This window comes from Agelaius phoeniceus, chromosome 8, assembly GCF_051311805.1.
Source record: "Agelaius phoeniceus isolate bAgePho1 chromosome 8, bAgePho1.hap1, whole genome shotgun sequence".
Lineage (NCBI taxonomy): Eukaryota > Metazoa > Chordata > Aves > Passeriformes > Icteridae > Agelaius > Agelaius phoeniceus.
The window spans coordinates 10627434-10645020 of NC_135272.1; the positions used below are offsets into that span (position 1 = coordinate 10627434).

General features: G+C 54.4%; 1 protein-coding gene across 1 annotated transcript; it reads right to left on the bottom strand.

Moving 5' to 3' along the window:
• Window positions 1-196: 196 nt before the first annotated feature.
• On the bottom strand, window positions 197-15975 carry LOC129124015 (protein FAM163A). The gene is made up of 5 exons (XM_077181986.1): window positions 15782-15975; window positions 4959-5054; window positions 4580-4602; window positions 3989-4103; window positions 197-3158 (listed from the first exon to the last, which is right to left on the bottom strand). The coding sequence occupies exons 4-5, from the start codon at window positions 4079-4081 to the stop codon at window positions 2748-2750; spliced, it is 504 nt and encodes a 167-aa protein (XP_077038101.1). The 5' UTR covers window positions 4082-4103; window positions 4580-4602; window positions 4959-5054; window positions 15782-15975; the 3' UTR covers window positions 197-2747.
• Window positions 15976-17587: the final 1612 nt, after the last annotated feature.

Consider the following 17587-nt stretch of genomic DNA (forward strand, 5'->3'; position numbering starts at 1 on the left):
TTTGGGATGCATGTGCCTAGGCCAGAGCCAAGGGAGGAGCAGGGGACACAAGAGGAGCAAAAGCAGGAGCAGGAAGGGTGGGGAGGAAAAATCCTTGCACCAGTAGAGCTTCCAGGCAGCACTGGATAAAGCCCTTTTGGTGTTGCCTGCCAAAAGAACAGAAACCACTCCTGGTTTGTATTTCAAAGTCCTCATTTATTTCTGACATTGAATTTGGACCCATAGCTGAACAACAAAGACAGAGAATAGTAACAGGAGGAATCTGAAGTGGAAAAAAACCTGGGATCCCTGCCCCTACCCCATCCTGTTCTTCCACCAGCTCCCAAACCCTCTAATTCTCAGCTGCATCCCCCGTGTTTTCAGCCCTTCCAGACTCACCCATTTCCCTGAAGCCATGCCAGACCCAGGGTGTGTGTTGGCTGCAAGGCCAACCCTCATCTTGGCCATCTGGCTGCTCTGGAACTGCCTCCCCAGCCTTCGCGCCTCGTTAGCCCGCGACAGGTCACGCTTAATTTGCTTGTGACAAAGATGACAGTGGAGTGGCCTTCCTTCTACCACAAGGGTGACCCCCAGAAGTGTGTTACCCCCACTGTCTGGAGGCCATGGCACTGCCATGGTGGTGGAAAGCCTTTCTGTGTGCCAAGAGGTAGAGTTGGATGCCAGGAGCCGCCGTGTCCATGTGCTGGCTCTGCGCCCACCAAGGGGATGGCATCACGGGGCTGTCTGGCAGGGACCATGCTGGGACACATTAACTTCTCGTGGCTCCCAGCACGATGAGACCTAGCTGAGCAGATGCTCTAGTGGGAAAGAATGGCATTTAGCAAGTTAGCCAAGATTTTCTTCCAGTTACAGACCATTTTTCCAGGGAGAAGCACTGGCTAGATGGGAGGCAGTAGGAGCTACAGACTATTGACCAGTGGGATCCAGAGAGCTTTGCTGCTGGTAACTTTCATCTTCCCTCCTGCCTGCCCTTAATGTGAGAGGACATTAAAACCTGCTATCACTATTTGGAGAATGGAAAGAGACTCTAAAAGCAATGCAGCCAGACTGAGTCTCCAGATAATGGAAATGCAATGTCTTTTTGGGCTGGAGGTGGGGGAGATGGTGCATAACATTTCCTCAGAAGTGTGCGTAAAATGCAGGCTGGGGCAACGTGTTTGGTTACAACGACCATCACCATGTTTTGTGATGTTTTGGCTCCTTTCTTCAGATCAGAAGTGCCAAGGCATGGGCAGGTCCAGTGTGTACATCAGCCTTTTGCCTGATAGTGTGGATATTTGAGGCTGGTGCACTGTGTGCCTTGTGCTGAGACCTACTTTTTCTGTGTGTGAGCGGGGAGGTCAAGTCCAAATCCTTCTGTGAGCAGTGGGATCATTTCTAAATTGCAGTGGTGAAAATAAAATCCCACCACTCACGTTTCTGAGCAGTCCTACCCTATATTGCAAAGGCATGGCAAGGGTTTCCTGCCATTGCCTCCAACAGCATCCGCAGGGATCATTGCTGTCCCCATCCCTCCTCCCTGCCGTGAATGGGAAGTGCTCAGCAGAGCAGTCCTGCACTGGTTGCTATGGAAGTGCCTGGGAATGATGGAGATGTCCCTTTAGTAATTTTTCACCTAATTTGATTTATGGAGGAAGAAGAAACTTTCCCACATTCATTTTTGCAGAAAGGCAGAGTCACTGGCTGTCATTGCCGGCTGCAGTGCCTGTGAACCCATGTTCACATGTTCAAGACACATTTGGGTCTTGCACCCTCTTCTTCCAGAAGCAAAAGCAGAGGGACCCCAACCACCTGAACATCAATCTCCAGTGGGAGTGCCCTGCAAAGAAGACATGAGCCAGTAGGCTCTGCTGTTGCTGTCAAAAGCAAAATCCATCCTAAAGCCAACCTTCCTCTGGCTGTTGGAGCTGTCAGGGTGGGGCTTTGAAAGCTGAAGGTGACCAAAACTGGTTATTTAGGAATTCAATTCTTCCCATAAGTAAAATCTTGCCATATTCATGGGTCCAAGTTAAAATTGTTCCTAAGAAAGCTTGTGAAGAGTAGAAGAGGTGGGGGCTTTGGCCACAGAAGGACTGGCCTGTGCCTGTTGGCATGGGTGAGCTCTTTTGCGAGAACTTTGCCTCCCCCGGTAGTGACCTAAATTCATGTCCTGAACTTCTTCAGCACGTGCAAAGACCGAAGCAGGTGGGAGACGGTGCCCTATCTTACACTTGAACAGAAAAGCAAACTGCTAGTGGCAGCTGACGCAGTACGAGGGGAGCAGGATGACCTGGATCTTCCCTTCTTCACTTCCCCATGGCTGAGGAGCACTGCCATGCCCTGCTGGGCACTGGGATTCATGGGGATGGCAGCTGGCCCTGGATGATCAGTCCATTGCTCCGTGTGCCAGAGGCAGCAGGCATCACCTCCGCTGGCTGCGTGGGGACACCGAAGGCCTCACTGGGCTCAGGGAGCCGGGGGTAATTAAATTAGGTTGTACTGTACATAGCCCTCGTTAGACAAGTCCCTTTGGGAGAGAGAGTAGATAATAATGACACTTATGACGGGTTCGGAGGTGGCCAGTTCAGCGCTGCCCTTTGAGGTCTCACTCGCCTTCTGGCCCGCGAGGCTCAGCCGTGCTGGGCGCCTCAGCAGGGCCGCGCTGGCCTCCAGCTGGCCTACGGGCTCCTCTCCTCAAAAACAAGTGAAAAGCCCCTTCCTTGGAGCCGGTGCCAGCCGGGGACACCCTGTGCTAGTGGCTATGGTGACTACACCTCCGTGCTGATGGCCCGCGGGTTCGGGAAGCTGTCGCGGAGGAGGCCGTGGCGGCTCACCGTGTAGCTTTGCAGGGAGGCCATGTTGAGGGGCGGCCCCATCTCCTTGTAGCACGCGGGGGTGTAGGCGACCCTCTCGCCCCCGTTGCGCACCATGTCGGCAGTCCGGATGTAAAAGGGGGAGCCGTAGGGGGAGCACGTCGGGCAGTAGGTGTGAGCCCCGTGCTGGTTGAGCTCGCCGGGCGGCGGCGCGGGGCTGCCCTGCCCGTCCACCATGCGGGAGCTGCAGGCGTTGCACATGACGAGGTGCGAGTGCGCGGGCAGGTCGGGCTCTTCCTCCTCCTCCTCCTCCCCCTCTTCCTCCTCCTCTTCTTCATCGGAGTCATTTTTCTTGCAGCAGTAGTACTGCAGGAGAGGGAAGGGGTTGTGTGAGGAGAAGCGGAGCAGCCGGTGGGGCAGCCCTGCCGCATCCCCACTGCCCTCATCCCCCTGCCAGAGGAACCCTCCGGGGCCTCTCGCTGATCTGCTCCATCATTCCTGCATCCTGGGAAAGCGGCAGAAGCCAGACAAAACCTGGATCTGAGCGTGCTGCAGGAGGCACCTGCTGGGGAACTCACCCTCATCCCCCTGTGAGGTTTGCAAGGGGAAGGTATTTCATCCTGCCGGCTGCAAACTGCTCCAAGAAAGCGCTGTGCTTTTCATCACACGGGCATTGCTGCATGGCACAGACTTCACATTAACTTTTAAAGAGCAGGAGGTTGTAGCTAGCCGTTGTTGAAAGCCTCCTCGGTTAATTTACAAGGGGAAAAAATTATATAAAAATCTCCATCTGGTATTGCAAACCCAGCCAAGCCTGCACCTCAATTAGCAAGTGCTGCAGAGCCTCAAAAGCCTCAGGGCAGTACCCCCCACACCTAGGGGAGGGAAGGACATAACTGCAGCATCCTTGGGGGGATAGAAGGTTTCAACTCCCTGCCATCACAGGCAAAAAAACCCCAACATCCAGACCCTTCCTGCAGCAGCACCTTGGCCTGGGGAGCACAGAATGCTAAAATATCCCGAGCTAGAAGGATCGAGTCCGACTCCTGGCCCTGCACAGGACAGCCCAAAAATCACACTGTGTACCTCAAAGCATTGTCCAAGCACTTAAGCCCTGGGAGGCTTGGGGCTGTGACCAGTGCCCTGGGGAGCCTGTTCCAGTGCAAGGTGGGGGTGGCAAGGCAGAGGACACTCACCTGTAGCCTACAGTAGCAGAGCACAGCAATGATGCACAGTAGGATCACCGTCGCTAGGATTCCCCCGGTGATAACAACAGTTCCCGCTGTCATCCGACCGATTCTCCATCAAACTCTGCAAGGCAGGGACACTAAACTCACCTTCCCTGGTTTTGTCATCACATCATGGACGTGATGCCCACAAGCCATCCCAAAATATTGCATCCTCATTCTCCTCTCCTCAGCTGGAAAAGCATCATCCAATATTATTCTCCTCCTGCTCTTAGTGAGAGAACACCTGAGATGCAGCATCACATCCCCTCAGTGTTATTGCTGCACTGGCTTGGGGTCTTTGTCAAACACCCCACAGCCCACTGGCAAAACCTCACCCTTACTGAGCCAAAAGGGATGATTTCCACCCTCCTGGCAGAAAATCCAGTTTCTGCTTCAAAATGCAGGAACAAACCTGGACTTTTCACCAAGCAAAGCCAAAGGGGAGCCTCTGAACTCCACAACGGTCTGAGCCAAAAACTGCACCCTGGCTGCCTGTCAGGCACTTACCAAGCAGCCCCCAGCCCCATTCCCATGCCGTGGCACCCAGAGGATACTCACGTTCAGTGACGGAGGCGTTGGACCTGCAAGAAGTGGAGGGAGAGGTTAGACACGGCCTGAGAGCTCCCCTTGCACCTGCCTGCCTTTCCCCATTTCCCAAGAATTTGCCTTGATTTGGGATGTGCAGGAAGCCCTGCTTCACCCCCGTGTCATTTTCTCTAATTTGAAGCAGGGAAAGGAGGCATTTCCCAAGCTTTACAGGAACAGGGTGCAGGCCTGGCTTAGTCAGCACTTGGCCTTTTCCACTTTAAAATTTATTACAAGGGAGGCGGATGCATCATCGTGCTGATGTTTTAGTTGCCGCTGGGAAAGGAAATCTCTCCTCCATCCCCTCCAGGAGCCCTGCCATGCCCCTCCACCCCACCCCACAGACACTCACCCAGAAAAGGACAGGCAGGATGTCACAGTCACACTGGCCCCGGGCCGGACAGTGGGGTCAGGCAGCACCACATGGCCACGGGGACACTCAGCAGCCCTGGGAGGGAGAACAAGGAGAAAAACTCCACCATCAGCTCATCCCCTTTCCCAAAGGGGCTGCCCAGTGTCCCCCTCCCCACCAATGCCACCTCTGTCACCGCAGTGGGGCTAAATAAATTGTTTTTTTTTAGGAAGGCTGTCAGAAAAGGTGGGTGCTGCAAAGGTGGGTAAAGCAAACTGCCAGGAAAGGATGATGCCATGCCCCAAATCTGCCATTTCACCAAAACTGGGGACTTGTAGCAAGAAGCATGTGAAAAACACCAAGCACTTGTTTTTAAAATTTTAGGTTTTATAGCAATAAAATGGTTATAAAAATAGTAATATAATTAGAGTAATAAAAATTTGGACAATTAGGATTTAGGACAATATGAGACAATAAAAACAAAGAGTTACAGACAATCTGGGTACCTTTTCTGGGCAAAATAAGCCCGAAAAAAGACCCACATTAACAGAGGATTAACCCTTAAAAACAACAGCCTGTTTCATATTCATACACCTCATACATGATGCATAAATTCCATTCAAACACAGGATTCTGTCTGGGCAGTGTCAGCTTCTTCCTCTGAATCCTAATGGTGTCTTCAGGGTTGAGTGAGGTGGGAAGAACTCGATAAAAGAGCAATAAATTCTTTTTCTCTGAAAGATTCAGGTGTCCTGTGGCTGCTATCTCAGTGTGAGTCCTCTCTTAAAAAAAGTATCTTACATAGCATAGTTTCTATTTTAACATTATGTTATAACCTAAAACTATATTTAACACACTACTTAAGAAAATTAATACAGCATCACTTTCTAACGTAACACATAGAATATTCATTTTAATACTTGAGAAAAACCAATCATAAAATATGCATTTTTCACAAGTGGGTGCAGCCATGGCCCCTTCACCCCCGCCAATAGCAGCACAGCCACATTTCATTACTGGCCCCCGTGTCCCTCTGTGCCTGGTCCAGAGCAGGGATAATTGATAGGGCCCAAGTGCCAGCCCGTTGCAGCTGAGGAGATCTAATTACCCGCTCACCACGCGGCCCTAATTGACAGAGAGAGGTGGCAGCTTCCAGGAGACACCTTCCCAACTCTGCCCTGGCCCCTCTCTGCTGCACGTCCCAGCAGGCACAGTGTGGAACCCTCCTCCCCAAAAATCACCCACCCTCCTCACTCTGCTGTGGTGGTTTGCACATCCTGCCTGCCACAAATTGATTTTCAGCTCATGGGAAGTTCTTGCAGGAAGCCAAAGGCGGGCAGGCATTGGATTTCCTCCTTGAGCCGCTCTCACACATGAAACAAAGGAATAAAAAAAACCCCAAAGAAATCAATATGTCCATAACCCAGCTAACATCACCATCCATCAGGAGACCCAGCACAGAGCTAATAATAGAGACCAACACACTCAGCTCCTGCTCCCTGTTACCAAACTGTACCCTGAACCACTGCCAGGAGTGTGAAGGGACACACACAGGGAGCCTTCGGTGCAGTTGTCACCTCCCTAGGTGCCTTCCTTAACAGGGAAAAGGTGGCAATGGGTGGCTGGAAATGGCAAACGCTGACCTTTGATGACCCCGAGACGGACACGCCGCAAGCTGGGCGGTGATGGATGATGCAGGCAGCTGTTCACATCCAGAAAACTTCATTTCATGGGAGCTGTGATTTGATTTAGAGCTCAGAGAGCAGCATCCAATTAGCCCAAGGATTGGAGTGAGCAGGCAGGGCTGGAGAATGACCCTGGGTAAGGAGGGACTAGCCTTGGGGTGATTTTGGTCACCTCTGAGACACTCGGGTCTCAGAGGATAGCTGGGCCTCCTCATGCCCCATCTCTGGTGTTCCCATTTCTGGGAATGCTGGGGTCAGCATTTCACTAGCCCTGCTCAGGAACTGAGTTCTTCCTTATTAAAATAGTGAATGTTAAACAAAGGGAAAAATGAAGCACAAGTGCTGCCTTTCCTCTTCTCTTTGGAGGGGGTGTTTTTAAGAGGAGGAAGTCCCTGCCCTTCTCCCCTTCCCCAAACCCAGCCCACCAGCAGCCCAGAATTCATTTCCTACCACATTTGTGCCTACAAAATAGCTTTCTCTAGCCCACAGCTCTCTCCTGCATGGATGAAGAAGGGAATGTCACACCTCCCAGGGAAGGAACAGGAGCCACAGTCTCAGGAGTAACTGGGGTTTTGGGAATTACAGGTTAAGTATGTCCAGAAAGGGGCAGGACAGCTACAGCAGCCTTTTCACATCTCTGCCACTAGGAACCAGCCCATACTCCTTTTCCATCCACCCTTCCCAAGCATATCCCAACCTGCTGGGAAAGGAGCTTTTGGGCTCCACTGGCTCAGCTCCACACAGCCCCACCACTCCATCCCAGTAAAAGGATCCTGTAAATCCTAGGCTGCACTGTGAGCTGAGCTGTCCTGGAGTGGGATAGGATACAGAGGCATCCCAGGGGGATGCACAAATCCAATTCCCCGAGGCACAGTCCCATTTCTCCTTCTGGCTTAAAAAGGGAGTTGAGAGTTGTTGAAATATTTCAATATCCCAGGTCGAGCAGATGCTTTGGCACTCGCTGCTCACCCGCTCCCGGGTGCCTCGGGATGGGCACGGGGACCCTGTGGCACACAAATCATTTGAATCAAACCAGGATTTGTAGGAGCAGGGCTGCGTTACCGTACTCCCTGCCTTTCGGGGGATGATCGGAGCGCTGTCACTGTGTCCCCGGCGCTCGGGGCGGGCGGAGGGCGGGTCCGTGACTCTATCGAGCTCCCCCGGGCGGGCGGGCAGAGCCGCTGGCTGCACAGATACATTTTCTTTAATTGATGTCGCCTCACGGCTCAAAGTTAGGGCGTGAAAAGTGACTCTGGCAACGAGTGGCATCTCAGGCTTCTGTATTTATTCTCCTTCAATGACGTCCATAGCAGGTTTACACGGTTTGCAAGTCCATGGCGAGGTTTTTGCCAGCCAGCAGCACTCCCAGCCCAGCTCAGACACTGCCATCCTTACTCAGCCCGGGTGTCCCCGCAGCCTCTGCTCATCCCTGCCACCCGGCAGGGGTCAAGCACTCACACCAGAGCTCGGGAGCACGTTCAGGCTGGGGCAGGGCACGGTTATACACCAAGAGCATCATGCCAAACCTTGCCACAAGTCCTGCCCCAACCCAAGCTCTGCTCTCCTGGTTTTGCTCTGCAGCTCACGGGATAATTCAATGAAATGTCTGCCTGGTAAATTAGCCTGGCCGCTGCCTCACCAGAGTCATCTCCCAGGGCCTAATTGGAAAAAACCAGCATCAGGGGCTGCCTTTTCAAAACAGATTATGGCAGCAGGCAACAGGGCAGCTCCCAGGCAGTTGCGACCTGCCCCACACAGACCCAGCCCAGCAAGATCCAGGGGGATCAAACCCCCAGCCCTGGGGCAGGATGGGTGCTCAGGCAAGGCTGGGGTCCCCAAACTCCCTGCATGTCAGGTGCTCTGTACTGCAAAGCACGAGGGGACAAACCAATCCATGGGGGGGCAGAGCCAAGGAGACCCCACCACACAAACGAGCTGAGCCAAAGGAGATCTTACCCAGGGCAATGGCAATGTGGGATGCAGCTGGCAGCTCCCCAGGAGCCTCCCTCTGGTCCCAGTGCTCGCCCCCAGGCTCCCTGCCCAGGTGGAAAACCCCTGGGACACTGTGAAGCCAAATCAGCTGAACCTGCTGCTGGTTCTGCTGGAGTTATACTGGAGTCTGGACCAGCCTGCAGACAGAAATCACAGCAGCAGTTGGGAAAACTTTTATTTCTGCCTGCTGCAGAAAACTCCAGATGAGGTTTTTCCCAGCAGAAAAGGTGTTTCATGTGGCCCATTTCCTGCCTGAGGCTTTTTCCTGCTGTGATGCCTTTGGTGCCTTGGGCCACGTGGGGTTTTCCCAGCAGTTTTGCTGCAGCCAACACCCTGCTCCCAGCTTCCACAAGGGCAGCCAGGTTGCAGAGGTGACACTGTCCCCCAGCTGAGGCTCCAGTGACTCACAGTCAGTCATCAAAACCAAAAATTCTCTGCCCTGCTGCAAGTCTGCCCTCACTTTCCCTCCATCACTTGGACCAGCTCCCCAAGGCTCTCCACTGCCTCTTTCCAGCCCAGGGATGGGAAAGACAAAATGCCAAGGATGTGAAACCAGCTATTTTCTTGCAAAAGCTTTGTGGAAAAGGCAAGGTATTAATCTCAATTAAAAAAAAAAATCAAACACCTTCAATGGTGGAAGCTGCCAACCAGACCCCAGCTCCCAGGTGGGCAGAAGGGCTGCACTCCTGCTGTAACACCGTGCTCCTGATCCTCCAGCCCAGGACATCCCTTCTTATGGCCATCAAACTCGACCAAAATCCACCTTCTTGCCCACCCAGGATCACTGCCTCCCACACCACGTCTCATCCTGCCCTGTGGGTGCCCAGGTGACCTTCCCTGCCAACAGCAATTTGTCTTTACAGCCACAAGGGACCAAGCATGCTCCTCCAATCTCTGTCCAGGTGTGTGAAGCCCTGGCACGGGGCTGGCACCAGCCGTGGTCCCATCCTGGGACCAGCTGGCACATCCTCATTCCTCTCCCTGGGAGCCCTCTCAGCACTCCTCAGACTCCTGGAGGAAGGGCGGCTTTGCAGGCTGGGACGTCTCAGGCACGGATTATCCTGGTATCTCGTTACTTGGGCATCTCATCTGCCCTTTATCTCCTTAAGCGACTATTCAGATCCCTTCTCGCCTGCCTGAGTGGATTAACTGCAGCCGTGGATACGATGGAGGGGCACAGAAGGGACTGTCACCCACCCTGTCCCCAAAAACACACACAGACACCAACCCATGGGCTCAGCCACGGCTACACCTGGACCAAGGCAAGTCTCTATATAATCACAGCCCCATTTGCAGCTCCTCCTCTTTGCAGGGCGCCTTAAAGCAAGGCTGGAGAATGGCAGCTCCCTCCTCATCCCCCACATGTCTGCTGCCCGCTGTGTTTGCTCAGCCGGGTGGATGCAGTCCCGGGAGGGGGGTGAGCAGCCTCGGGCACAGGGAAGGTGTCAGACATGGCAGCCCAGAGTGGGATGCAGGATGGGAATATCCACAGGGCTCATCTCCCGGGGCAGCTCCTGGCAAAAGCCCCGTGTGGCCAAGGCCAGGAATGCGTGCCGGGGAGCTGCTGCTGCGCCCTGCTCCCAAAATAACCAGGGACAAAACCGGTGGCATGACGCCAGGGCACACAGAGGAAGGCTTGTGAGATTATCCTGCACGTCAGATCCGCACGGGCAGCACCTGGCCAGCATCCCTGCTGCAGGCACTGTCCCTCCCAGCACCCACACGTCCCCGTGAGGAGCAGCTGCAGCAGCCGGCAGGGCAGCGAGCCAGGACGCTGGGTGTGGCCCAGGTGAGACTCACCCTCGCCAAAAAGCTGCAGAATTTTCCCACACACGTGTGCTAAAGGCTTGGGACCCTGCCTATGGCCACAGCCTGAGGAGAGCCAGAGCCCAGGCTGGATCCTGCTGCACTGTGGATCCCTGGAGGACACAGATCTGGAGAGCAAGGACTTGGATCTTACTTGCACCCCATGTTGCCCTGTCACAATGGGTGCTTACAACATCCAGCAAAAGACATGGATCCTTGTGAGATTGAAAAGGAGCAGGAAAGGTTATTTCCTTCCACCCTGATTCCAGCACCTGGCACTGCTGTGTGTATCCCATGACTGATTTAACCCTGTGGCAAGGCACCAACACAGCACAGGTATTCCCCAGCCTCAGCCAGCATTCCCAGCGCTCTCCTCAGCAGTGTGATGGAGCCAGCCTCCCACCAAGGATGCTCCCTGTTCATTCCCAGCCCTGGGCAGGTCTCTCCAGCACCCTCATTGCTTCACGACAGAACCTTCAACCTCGCACACCAGTGGGATCTTCCCGTCAGGACAAGGACACGAAGACCTCGGCCAAATCCCTCCATTCCCTGGGGGCTGGAAAAACACTCTGTGGATCTTCTCCCTGGTTTGATTGTCTTGCTCCTCCCCCACAGGAAGGTGCATGCTCTGCTCTCCAGTGGGGGTGATTCCACCAGGACTCAGGGACACCAAACTCATCTTCATCCCAGGCACAGTGGAAGAGGAGCATCAATCGCAGAGGCATTGTTCAGAGAAACCCCACAGAGCATCCCCAACAGGATCCAGCCAAGCAGAGCAGTGAGTTTCTCTCCAAAGATTTTTTTTTTCATTAAGCCAGTTTCTCAGCAGCTTTCTGTGAAACAACCCCCAGGACAACTTCTCCTCCAAGGCACCACTTCATTGTCACCCTTCTTGCCCTGGACATCTCACCCTTCCCACCATTCCCATGAAAACTCTTTCCCCAGTTTCCCAGTTCCCACATGGATCTGTCCTTGCTGCCCTCTCCCAGTTCCTCCCAGCCTGCCACATGAAACTCAACTTGTGCAAAACCTTTGCATGGAGCAGCAGCAAGCTCTGCTCCCGAAAGCAAAGCCCAGGGGAAAAGCTCTGGATGAGGCTGGAGCCTCTGTAATCCCATCAGCTCCAGTCCCCCTGGCACGGCACACCGGGGCGGATCCCTTGTGCCACAGCATCGCCCAATTTACGTGTTTTGCTAAAATAAAACACAAAATAAATTCTCTGTCTCACCCCCTGGGTTTAACCCATGCCCTCCCATGCCTGGGGAGTTGTAGTTGAAACAGTGACAGGTGTTTGAAGGGTGCTGCTCCTCTGGGACATGCATGGGATGTCCCTCTGTGTCCTGCCAGCATCTGCCCTCCTGCCTGCAAGTGTGCCAGCTAGACAGCCACTGTGGAGGGATTCAATTAGCATAGACATCATTAGGGGTAATTGCACTGTTTACCAGTTAAGAGGAATGACAGGAGATGAGCCTTGTGTTTGCCCATAAGGTGAGGGGCTACCACCACCCCTCTTGGCTCAGGAGGTCTGTAAATCCCACTTATATTACAGTTAGGAAAACTATATGGGTGCCTATCGGTGAATCACTGCACTTTCCCTTTCACATTTTGCTGCTTGCTTCACAATCATCTCCATCCAGCCATGGGGCCAACTGAGATCTCTCCCAGCTGCCTACCAGATCCAGGTAAGGGTTAAACAGGACATGGCCATCAACATCTCTAACAAACCAGGTACATCTCTGCTCACTTCCAGCTGGCCAGGTGCCCTTTGGCACCAGGGAACAGACAACCCCCAGATCACAGCTCCTCCAACAAAAAACCCAACCCCAGGGCTGGTTATAGTCTAATCCTGCTCTCACAGTAGCTGCTAATCTGCATGGTGCTTGGGAAATGTCTTTTTTTCCAAGGGAAAGGGAGATGGTGGGTGCCAGCCCAGGGGAGGAAGGCACGGGGAAGGGCAGCCTCTTCCTCTGCATGATGCAAGACCTGCTGCTCCGACTGTCAGCATCCCCCCAGCATGTTTGCTTGGAGTAGAAACAGAGATTTATTTTAATGACTCATTAAAGCCTAATTGCATTCAGGCAGCAATACAGAGAGAGGAGCCTCCCACGTGTACCAGTACTACAGGCAGGAGGGCTCTCGGAGCCTCCCCGAAAGCACAAGGCAGACAGACTGTCTCTTTTTGGGGCCAGACATCAGGGCCAGCTGCTGGCTCTGGAAGTGAGGCTTTGTGATCAGGATCCAAAAAACAACCCAGAAAACTCTCTGATCTTCTCTTCATTTGCCTCTGTCTGCTCAATGTGGCAGCTGCTACCAGCTGCTCATCCCTGAGCTCCAGGGAGGAGACGTGACTTGCCCAGAGCTTGGATGCCCAGAGCTTGGATGCCCAGAGCTTGGATGCCCATCTCCAGGGCCTCTAGGTGACCATTTTCTAGCCTTGGGAACACAAATGTTTGTAACTTCCCCCTGGGCTTCCGAGAAAGCATAGCAGGAGCAGGGTGGGATTGGCAGAGGAGCCACTGCAGGTTACCAAGGCAGAGAGCTGGACATGCCACAGGGATGAGCTGCTCCTCCCATCCTGAGGGCACCACGAGGTGGCCATGCTGGAAACCAGCCAGCCTGGAGGGGAGCCAGTCCAAACCCCACCAATGGCAATCCACGGAGTCTGACACCACCCATGAGGAGCCCACGTACCTCATCCTTCCCAGTGGGATTGCAGACCCAGGGACAGCCACACCACCCATGGAAACATGAGCATACATCCACTGTGACCTCCAGAATCCCCCATCCTCAGGACACATGCTGGGAAGCCCCTCCTGCCCTTCTCACCAGAGTGAATCCACTGACATCAGCCTGAGGGTCTCTCCTCCTGAAAAGTTGCCCCATGCAGGGATGGGAAAGCCACGGGTCCCCTTCCCTGCTCTGCAGTTCAGACACCACAGTACCCACAACGATGCTGACAGTGTGCTGTGGGAGCACAGCCCATCTGGAAACAGACACCCCGTGGCATGGACAGGGTCACCCAGCCACAGCTCTGCTTTCCAAGCCACCAGGAATCCATCTCTCAGAGACAGCCCATCCATTGGGAACCTGGAGCACGGCCCCATGGCTGCACACACCAGGGAAAGCTGGGGCCACAGCTGGCTCTGGGGTCAAACACAGGGCACAGCATCTGAACCAAACCCCACTGTTTGTGGTAAATCCAAGTAGAGTCATTCCAGGATCAGGTCCAGGACTGACTTTTCCATAAAGCTACAGGAAAAGCTCACCTGCAGTTGCTACTCACACTCCTTTCACCCACTGCACCCAGGCAGAGCAAGGAGCCACAATGCAACCAGGCACGGGCCAGCCAGCTCCGCAGAGCTAAACTCTGCTGGATTTCAGACCCCTTTTTTTTTTTTCCCTTGTTGATTTATCACCCAGCAGGGCTACAGACTCATCCATCACTCAGGATGCTCCACCTCAGCAGCCCCATCAGGCAGGAGCGGGGCTGGCCGGGGTGGTCATGCACACACTGCCACACACACCCAGTGAGCAGGAAAACCCAACGTGAAGCCTCTAAATGTCTCCTGCAAATGAAGTGTGAAACTCGTTTTCAAGAAAACAAGGCGAACAGAGCCACGGTAAATATTTCATCCTGGTGGGAAAGCAGGGACAACAAAGGTTAGGAGGGCAGAGATGCCAGGAGGGATAGGGGGCAGCAGGGATGGAGGATGGAGGGGGAGAAGTTGGAGGCAGCTGGGGCAGGGAACAAACAGAACACCACAGCCTGACCTTATTTCTGTTTGCCACTTGCCCTGGGGGCTGTCAGATTTGAGGCATGACCACAAAGCAGCTCCCAGAAATAGGAGCACATCTCCTATTGTGTCCATGGCTGAGCTGGGTGATCCTGCACCAGCTGGGAGCAGCTCAATGCTCCATCCTGACTCTCCCAGCAGACACACAGAGCTGCCCAGCTCTCCTGTCAGTCCATGCACCCAAAATGCCCCATGCAAAATGGCTGGAGCATGCTTTGCATTTCTCCACAGAGGAGGGTTTGCCAAGTGGAAAATCCTTCACACCTGATTTCCACCCTGCAAAGGGCCTTTTGGGCTGGAACAGTGCAGGGCTGGGCTGTGTCTCCTAAGCAGGTCTCTGGAACTGGCTGCCCTCAGGCCTGTGGCCAGCCTGAAATCCAGCACTTTGGAAAGAGATGGACCAGGATTTCACATCCCAGCAGAGATGGTGCTGGAATAGGATCAGACTCACTGATCTGATATTCACCATCACATCCAGAATGGCAGCCTACTGATGCTCTCCCCTCTTGGACTTGCAACAGGTGACAAAGTCCTTCCTAGGAAAAGCCTTTTCTCCTAAATCCTGGCAAAGCCCAGGTTAGAGCCCTTTCGATCCTGCAGGAACAAAGCTGAATGCCAACCAGCAGCCCCAGAACACACAGTATCCTTCAAACAGCATCACAGGGAATTCTGAGGCTTAGGGAAGCAAGGGGAAATCCTGGGGAAGGGGGAAAAAACCAGCCCCAGAAACACAAGCCTCTGTCAGGGTGGAATATTCCACCACCCCTTAGAAAATCTCTCAGCTGGAGAGACAATCAATAGTACACAAATGAAATACAGCTGAAAACACTAAATGTTTCCACATGCCCTTTTGGAGGGAATAAAATCCTCCAGGATAACCTTAAGAGAAAACAAAAGCCAGGCAAATAGCTCAAGCACAGGTCTCCTTTAATTACTGCAGCCCAATGAGAGATAAAACAGAGATCCTTCGGAATAAACAAAAGGATTTGATTTCCTCCACTTCAGCAAAGGCAGCCACCATTTCTCTGGAGAGGTTTGGTGGTGAGCTTGGGGATTTGATGGGCTGACATGTCCTTGATGAATGGCAAAGCTTTGGGCCCCAGGAGAGGGAGCAGGAGGCTAAGCCCCTGGCTTGGGACTTCCAAAACTTCCAGTGGCTGCAAAGAAGTAGGTTTAGAGATGGGAAAACTCTGTCCTATCCACCCGGGCTGCCATCAGAGTTCACAGGGACTGAGCAAACCCAGCACAGCACTAAGTTGGACCACACAACCCTGAGAAAACGAGTCAGGATCTTGTAGGGCACCCCAGCCCCGGAGCTTTGCCCAGACGAAGCTGTGGCGCAGGGACCCGGAGCAGCCCCGGGATGCAGGGAGGAGGATGATGCTGGCAGCATCCCACCCGAGTATCCCAGCCCGTTGTGCCCGGCGCCTCGCACCACTCGGGCTTCTCCCTTCCCATCGCAGCCCCCATCCCTGGCAGAGCCTTTCCCTGGCCCCGACGCCCCTGGAGAGCCGCGGAGCGGGGGCGCGGGGTGCCCGAGCCCTACCTGGGCGCCCGGGCCGGGCAGGAGCGGCGGCGGCGGGTCCGGAGCGCGGCGGCGGCGGCGGCGGCTGGGGCGGGGACGGGCCGGGACGGCGGGGGAGGGCCGGAGGAAGAGGAGGAGGGCAAGAGCAATAACAGCGGGAATAATAAATAATAGGAGGAAGAATAATCACCGGAGCGGTGGAGCGGGAGCGCCCAGGCGGGTCCGGCCGCGGGGGAGGAGTTTGTCGGGGCCGGAGCTGCCGCCCCCAGCGCCGCCCCCGGCCCCACGGTAGGGGAAAAAGGGGGGACACCCACTCTACACACACAAAGCCTAATCCTCTCCCGGGGGAGCACACACTGGCAGCACCCTCGAACTCTTGGGTACCTTCAGGCTACCCCCAAAGCCAAGCCCTGCAGCACCCTGGTCACTGTCAACCCTGCAACGTCCCCATGTCCAGGTCCTGCAGCACCCCAAGCACCCCAAGCCACTCTTGCAGTCCACTGAGCACCCCCATCCCTAACAGTGTCTCCTGATGTCACCGCTGCCTCGGCCCCATGCTGGGTGTCCAGAGGCTCTGGCTTGATCCATTCACCGTGTCCCAGCTACTATTCTGCCTCTGCAAACAGCCAGGACAAAAACCCATCACACACCACAGAGATGAGCCAGGCCCAGGGGTGGGGATGCCAAGCCTGCCCACCATTTTTCAGACAGAACAACGTCCCCTCCCCACGACTCCCTGTAAAACACATCTCTCAGCAGACACTGGCTCCCCAGTGTGAGGCTGGAGGCACTGCTGGCTTTGCTGCAAGCTCAGCCCATTGCTGCGTGCCCCAAGCCCATGCTGGCACTGGGAAGCCACACACACATAAACAATATTGTCCCCAGTAAGAGTTTCCAGCTGCTGGGAAGCTTTGAAGCTCCAAAGCAAGAGTTTAAGCTGGAGAAGGTACAGCTTGCAGTTGGCATTGCCTTTGGAAGCAGAGAGCTGCTCACTGCTGCGAGCTACGATAAAGATAATTGAATCTCATGCCTTGCACCACAAGCTGACCGCTGTGAGTGTGAGGATTGCTGTGCCAGGAGAACATGTGTTTGCCTCTTTCTCTCTGATTTTGGTCTCAACAAGGCACAAAAGCTATGGCAAGGCAGTGCAGCTTGGTGGGATCAATGCAGAACCTCTGCTACAGCGAGGCTGTCAAACTCTCCTGTGCTTCAGTTCCTAAGGACAAGACACCACTGATACTTTTCCTCCCTGCAGAGCAAGCTATAAAGCTGGGCAGAAAACACCACTCACCTTCTCCTCCGTCACCTTGCCGTCTGTCAGGGCATCCTGCTGGGCACAGATTGCTCTCCCTGTTCTTCCAGCCCAGCCCTTGCAGCTGCTGGTTGTGATGCCAGGAGCCTGACCCGCTGATTGCTCCCCGGGATCCAGCAGCAGAGCTGAGGCAGGAGGAAATGAACGCTCGTTTGGATGCAGAGGGCTCTGTGCCTTCAGCAAAAGGGCAGGATGAATTATGAAATGCAAAGGCCAGATAAGTGGATCCTGCCACAGCACTTACCCTCTGTGCCTGCTGGCTGTGGGATGCAGGGCTGCTGTGGGATGCAGGGCTGCTGTGGCACACACAAACACCTGCACTCAGCCTGGCCAGGGACAGCCTCCCTACTCCCCTGCTGGTGGGGGAATCCACATCATCCACTCCAGCCCATCAGGGGGCTGGCAAATACAGAGGAGCATGGAGCACGCCGAGTGTTTCTGCGCAGGGTAGGAGAGATGCATTTTCCCGTTAGCTGGGCTTCAGAGCTGCTGGAGGGATGGGAATTAGAGACATC